Source organism: Octodon degus, unplaced genomic scaffold, assembly GCF_000260255.1.
Source record: "Octodon degus isolate 3935 unplaced genomic scaffold, OctDeg1.0 scaffold00037, whole genome shotgun sequence".
NCBI lineage: Eukaryota > Metazoa > Chordata > Mammalia > Rodentia > Octodontidae > Octodon > Octodon degus.
The window spans coordinates 1,617,620-1,624,729 of NW_004524613.1; the positions used below are offsets into that span (position 1 = coordinate 1,617,620).

Consider the following 7,110-nt stretch of genomic DNA (forward strand, 5'->3'; position numbering starts at 1 on the left):
GAGCTAGAGGAGCGTGAGATAGGGTCTGGTCTGGGAGGTTACAGACTCTCCTTAGGAAGTGGTCTCAGAGCTTAGCCATGGGTAGGGAAGGGTTAACCATGGGCCTGAGAGGGAGAGGTCTAATTCCAGGAATAGGAGCTGGAGCAGATGGAGAAGCCACACCAGGGCCAGGGGTGAGGCTTGACTGGAGAGGAGGCCCGGAGGAGGCCAGCAGGTCAGGCAGGGCCCACTGGGCCCCAGGGAGGACACAAAGGCTTTGAAGATCTCTAAGCCAGGGAGTAGCCTGATTAAATTTCATTTAGGGGTTGATTTCCTTGGGTTGAAGGAAGCTCAGCTTGGAAGCAGGGAGATCAGTAAGTTAGCTGCTGTGCAGTTTCTTCAGTCTTGCTTTCAAAGTTCTTTTTGTGCTCCCCATGTCCCTAAGCTAGAGGCCAGGGATGTCTACCACTGAGCTACAACCCCAGCCCTTTTACTTATTTATTTAGCAGTACTGGGGACTGAACACAGGACCTTCTCATGGAGCTATTTCCCCAGACCCTTTCATACTTTTTTTTTTCTTAATTTGAGACAGGGTCTGGCTAAACTGGTAAACTGCCCAAGCAGGGCTTGCATTTGTGATCCTGGGATTACAGGCATGCAGCATCACCCCCGGCTGAAAGATTTTTGTTTTGGGTTTTTATTTTTTTGAGAGAGGGTCTGACTATGTAGTGCAGTCTGGCTTTAAACTCTTTACATATCCCAGGCTGCCTCAATACAAGTTCTTCCTTTTAAAGACAAGAGGGTTGTCAAGATAGCTCAGTGGTCTACAGCATCTAAGCTTAGGCAAATACGCAGGGACTGCAGTCTGATTCCAGGCACCAAGGCTGTACCAGCCCCACCTCCAGGGGAAAAAATGCTGGGGGCTTGGGGTGTGCTCCTGTCCCTGTAAAATCTACAGGAGTTTTCTCGAAGTCTTGTGTTCTACACTTGCTTTTGTTGGTAGAGCTAATATGTGAAAGTATAAATCAAACCAAAAAGGATAAATATAGTTGAATTAAATTTTCTTTCCATCCCAAACCCAAAGTATGATTCTCAGAAGCTACAATGATTAATACATTAACATCCTTCTGGGGCTATTGTATTGCATACATAGGCTTATGAATATATTCCTTTATTTCAAAATGCAAATCATTATTTTGTCTTTTTCACTTAATATTGTTTCTTAGAGATTGTTCCTTTCTTTTTCTTCCTTCACGATACTGAAGATTGAATCCTGGGCCTCCCATGTGCTAGGCCAAGGCTCTACCACTGAGCTACATTCCAAAGCCTTTTTAAAATTTTATTTTGGTCTGGGTAGACAGTTCACCTGCCTGGCAAGCACAGAGCATTCCACTGCAAGCAGGCGTGGTGGCACATGCCTGTAGTCCCAGCCTTGAGGAGGCTGAAACAGGTAGATCACTAAGAGTCCAATCTGTGTAGTGAGACCCTGTATCAAATACATAAAATTAAAAAAAAATTAATTCTGAGGCAGGGTCTTGCTCAGTTGCCCAGGTTAGCCTTGAATTTATAATCCTCCTACCTTAGCCTCCTGAGTAGCTAAAGAACTTTTTTTTTTTTTTAAATTTAATTTAATTTTTTTTGGCGGAATCGGGGATTGAACTCAGGCTCTACCATTGAGCTGTATGTCCATGGTATATGTATCTCTGTGCACATATCCAACTTGAAGTATATATTCATTTCCTATAAATAATATTTCTGGGTTAAAAGATTATGTGAATTTAAAATTTTGGTAAGACAGAGCTACTTTTCCAAAGATGTTAGTCTATATTTTAAAATTCTGCCATTTTCATTCTCCTCCATAAAATGTTTGTGCGCTTCCCCAATCTTAGTTGCAATGACTGGCTAGCACGTGGTGCTACACGGTCTGCCAGTCTGCGGCTGTGTCTGTTAGCTTTCCCCTGCGGAGCTTTGCCCCTGGCTTGGTCTCATGTCACCTCATCACCTCGCACTCATGAGGCTGTGAACGCCTTTGACTGCTCTTTGTCAGCCACACGTGGATATGATAGGAGAGGTGGAAAGGCCCTCTGACATCAGCTTGGGAAGAAATCCAGGAGCTGCTTGTAAAGGAACTGCTGAGAGGCAGTTCACTCAGTGATTCTCCTGCCTCAGCTTCCTGAGTGCTGGGATTACAGGTGTGTGCCACTAGGCCCAGCTGATTGTGCTTTTTTTTTTTCGCCGAATTGGGGATTGAACTCAGGCCCTTGTGCTTGCCAGGCATTGTGCTTTTTTTTTTTTTTTTTTTTTATGTGTGTGTGTGTGCGCGCGCGCGAGGCCAGCTCAGCCCACCAGGGGGCGGGGCGGGCTGGCATGTGGTGCTGGGGGATCGAACCGCGGTCCCTGTGCTTTGCCAAGCTTGTTCCAAGTAGGTGCTTTAGACCACTGAGCCATCTCACCAGCCCATGTGCTTATTTTTAATCACCATGAAATCTAAGAAGAGAGCAAAAAGTACACTAGACACACAGTGGACACTGAAATTAAGGTTGGGAAGTCAAAACCTACAATAGGGCAGTGGCTGAGGGAAACTGAAGGAAAGATCAAGAAACATTCTAAACTGAGTGTAGTGGCACAGGACTATAATCCCAGCCCTCTGGGAGGGCTGAAGTAGGGAGAGCTGGGTCCTGCTGGGGCCCCTGGCTCACTCGGGGCCCGCCAGGGAGTGGATCCTGGGGGGATGGGCAGGGAGCCGGTTTCCTCCTCTCCCCGGCTGGGGAGGGGGCGGGGCGGGAGGTTCCTTCCACCCAGGCGCTCCGGATCCGCGCCAGAAGGGGGCGGGGAGCTCGAGTGAGCAGGCTTTCTCCCTGCCTTGGCCCCTAGAGCTGTCAGGGAGGGAGGCCCCCGGCAGAGGAGAATGGGGGGAAGGGAGGATGGGAAGGCGGAAGCCCTCCTCCCTGGGTGGAGGTTGGTTGCTTAGGGCTACTGGAAGGAAAAGGGGCTGAGTTGATACGCAAAGGCAGGAACTCTAAGTCCCACCAGGCCTCAACTCAGTTTAGCTCTATAAATTATCAAGTCCCCCAGCTGGAGAACCAAGACCATTGGGAAACTTAACTCTCACTTCAACGTCTCAGGGCTGCAAAGCCCTCCCCTGTGTTTAGGGGCTGCGGAGCACTGACCCCATTCTGCCGCGGGCCCAGCCTCTGTAGGGCAGGCTTGGCTGAACAAGTGGGTGATCTGGGAAATGTCACGACCACCCTCCCTTACCCCCCTCAAGTTGGAAAAGATGGTATTTTTCTAAAACCTAGCAATACTTGGCAATCTTCCACCACCCTCTTCTCCACTGCTCTGTAACCTCACTGCAGTCATCTCACTAATCTTGTACCACTCAGAAGGGCGTTATCAAGACCTGGCTGCCCATCCCAAATGCTTAGGATGCTAATAGGAAATTCTTCGCTTTGGGTTGAGTAGGATTCCTTCCACATGGGTTAAGGCCTCCGAGTTTTAGCTGTCGGCTAAACAATTAGGATGCATAGGTGACAGTGCTAGACAGCCTGGCACAACCCGGTAGGTAGGTGTTCCGTGTGGCCTGCCTGCAGGTGTGGGCAGTGTGTTTGCAGGGTAAACAGTGTATACAGCCCTTGAGCTAAGGGCTGTACAATTGTGTACCTGACACTCTGCAAGGAAATAGCACGTCGAGTTAGCAATACAAAAGATAAATATTTATTCAGAACAAAACATTCTAAGCCACAAGGAAATAGCAAAATATATAGCAAAGGAAACACAAAAACTAAAAGCAGTGTACTCTCTTTTCTATTTTAACTCGATAATACTTAGCGGACCCATGTCCTCTTGCTTGGTCTATTCCCAAGTACATTTTAGAGTTAACTGAATCCTGGGGTAAAACCACCATTCTCCTGAGGCCAAGAGCTACAGATGAGCTCCAGCTGGCTGCTTCTCTAGGGTTCCTAGCTACTGAGGCTAAGGTGCAATGTAAACCTTTGTAGGTTTCTTTACTCTGGGGACACCCCCATTTCTCATTGGTGGCAATGAATGGGGAAGGGGAAGGCTCCAAAGGACCTGGAACATTTACTGGAAGTGGGGTAACCCAGGGAGCAACGAATGCATCCTGGAGTTGTCCCCTGGGCCCTTCTGTCTCCCAAGTACTGTATTCAGGAGCCCCTGGTGAACCTTTCTGCTCCCTCCCAGATGGGTTCATCACTGTGGAGAGAGACTTTCTGGGCCCTTAAGGGTGGAGGAAATTGTTGTGAAGTGTGAGAGGTAGTGGGATGAGCACCGGGTGTGGGCTCAGGGGACTCTACTATGGGCTCTGGCACCAGACAACTCTATGACTCTGACCCAGTCATTTAACCATTATGGGTTTGTTACATCTTCAGGTAAAGCAAAAGATTGGCTTAAACCAACTCTCAGGTCCTTTCCAGCAAGAAAAAACTTCCATTTCCACGATTCTCTGAAAAATGGCTTGTAAGCCACCAGAGGAGCTGTCACAAAGTCCAGGCGTTTTTACACCACGAGAGGCCCTTGGCCACCGTTCAGAGCTTATTGATTCGGATTATAAACACTTCTAACAACACAGGTTTCACAAATTCTCAGACCATGTAGGTTAGAAGCAGCAAAAAGGGGACAGGAAAGAGCTGCAAAAGGCAGATGCTGTGACAGAAGCCACAGTCAAGATTGTTTTCAATCCAACAAGCACTGGTGGAGACCCCATGCCGGGCGCTGGGCATAAAGGTGAACAAGGCAGCTCAGAATATGAAATTCCAGGGAGAAGATAGGGTGTGGGAAGAGGGGTAGTAAAAAGTACAAGAAAAAAAATACAAAAATTAAAATAAAATCTTATATCGGGAGGGGCAGCATCTGCACAACACAGTTCTGCGTAGTCCTTACTGATGACAACCACCAATTCAGAACAAGCTGAAATGGAGTAAACTCGATTTAAGAAGGCATTGAGAGGTCTCTGGTACGTCTTTAAAAGATCTCCTTCAAAAACGATAAAAAACGGTTTAAAAAAAAGTTTTGGCACTTAAGAGGGGTAAGCCGGCTGTGTGTTCACCCTGGCAGGTGCGGGGGGTGGGGTAGGTTCAGTGCCCGGCCACGCCAGTGAGCTGAGCTGCCACAGAATTGTGCACTGCTTTGGGACACTGGGCAAAGGCGTGCCCTCGCTTGCCACAGAGGTTGCACACGATGCCCTTCCGGCAGTAAGGGCTCAGGTGTCCCTCTTCTCCGCACCTGAAACACCTGTCCTGCGTGCAGCTGCCGCTCATGTGGGTCCGAGAGCCACATTTAAAGCACGTCTTGGGCTGCCCCTTGTACCAGCTGTAGCCCCTCTCAGCCCCCAGGAAGAAGGCTCCCGGCAGGTGCTTGACCCCACCCTCCCCTTGGCGCAGCTCGATCTCGCATTTGTACTCCCCGGTCCAGATCCCAAACCTATCGGTCACTTTCACGGGCACGGCCAGCACGTCGCAGTGGCGCTTGAGCCAGGTGACGATGTCCTCCACGTCCACCGTCTCATTCCGGAAAAGAATGAAGAGCGTCTTCAAGCTGGACTTGCTCCGCCCCAGCACCACAAAGTTCTCCCAGCAGTCCTCCAGCTCGCGCTTCTCCTCGTAGACGCGAAGGAACAGAGCCAGCTTCTCCGCCGAGCGGAAGCTCACGTCGAACTCACGGCTGCCAGGGATCTGGATGACTGCGTAGATGTCGCTCGGGTCCATGCCGATGGAGCGCAGGATAAGCGCGCCCACCACGAAGTCCCGGGTCGGGCAGGCGCCCTCGTCGCCCTGGAAACAGATGCGCACGAGGAAGCGTCCCTTGCCCGGGCCAGCCGCTGGGGCCGCCGCCGCCGCCGCGGCCGCCGCCGCCTGCTGCTCGTCAGTGAGCGGCCGCTCGCGCGCATCTTCGGCCTCGCCGGCCCGGGCGGGGGTCGCGATGGCCACTACCTCGGCCTTCTTCCTCCTGGGCGGCTCGGCGGCGCCCTTCTTCTTGCGGGAGTCTGCGGCCTCGCCTGCCGGCTCTCTCCGACGGCCCTTCGGGTCCCCACGGCCGGCCGGTGGGAAGTCGCTGAGACAGGGCGCCGCCAGGCCCGCGGGGGCGGTGAGCCCGTTTCCCGCGCTCCCGCTGCCGCCTTCTTCCTCCCGCCGCGCTGGCCGCGACTCGCGGAACTCTCCCTTCTTCTCCGCCAGATTCTTCACCACCTGGGCCCAGCCCATCTTCTCACGCGGGCCCTCGGGCTCCTCGCCCGTGGCCCCGGGCCGCGCCGGGGGCAGCAGCTGCGGCCGTGCCCGCATCCTCTCCTCCTCCGCGCCGCCGCCGGTGGCCATTTTACCTCCTTCCCAGCATCCTCCTCTCGTCCCGCAGCCAAAGGGCGCCCATCGCGCCCGCCCGCCCGGAGCTCAGGCGCGGGAGTGGGTGGATTTTTTTTTTTTTGAAATTTGACGCTCCTCTCCCACCCCCTTCCACCCTAGCAACGCTATTTAGGCACCGTGGGATTGGCCCGCGCCGGCCAGAACCGCCCGGGCCTCGCTCCCGCAGCGCCCTTCCGGCGCAGGGCCGGCTCCCGCCTCGCTCCCTGGGCTGCCCTGTGCGGGGTCCGCGAGGCTGTCGCCCAGTTTGTTTTTTGTCTTAAACACAAAAAGCCACATGTGGCTCTTCCCCTTAAAGCATTTCCAACGCTGGGCTAGGAACATTTGCAAACGTACAAAAAGTGGAGTTTCAGTGAACATTTCACTATTAGATTTTTGTCACTTAAACTTATTATTAAAAATTTTACTGATGTACCTAAACCCATCACACCACTATCCATTAATCGGTCCTTTTTTGATCTGTTTCTAAGTCACATGTCATTCTTAGTTTTTGGAAAATCTCTATTGTACCTGTAGTAACAATCGTATTGAGTGCTTCTAGGTGCAGGCTTTTATCACATATTCTTCCAGCAAAGGTGCTGTCGTTACATCCATTTTACCAAACCAGAGGCCAGATTTTGTCAGTCATTTTTCTTTTTCTGGCTATTTCAGGCTGTCTTAAGGGTGAGTGTGGTGTGGCTCGTGGAGCTGGGGATCGAACCGAAGTCCCCTAGCGACTATGTTTGCTCAAGCAGCGCTTGAAACAACTGAGCAAACCAGC

General features: G+C 51.6%; 1 protein-coding gene across 1 annotated transcript; it reads right to left on the reverse strand.

The window, feature by feature from the left end:
• Positions 1-3,681: 3,681 nt before the first annotated feature.
• Zcchc3 (zinc finger CCHC-type containing 3) lies at positions 3,682-6,805 on the reverse strand. The gene has a single exon (XM_004630774.3). It carries the CDS (start codon positions 6,306-6,308, stop codon positions 5,073-5,075), a length of 1,236 nt encoding a protein of 411 aa, XP_004630831.1. The 5' UTR covers positions 6,309-6,805; the 3' UTR covers positions 3,682-5,072.
• Between the last annotated feature and the right edge of the window lie 305 nt (positions 6,806-7,110).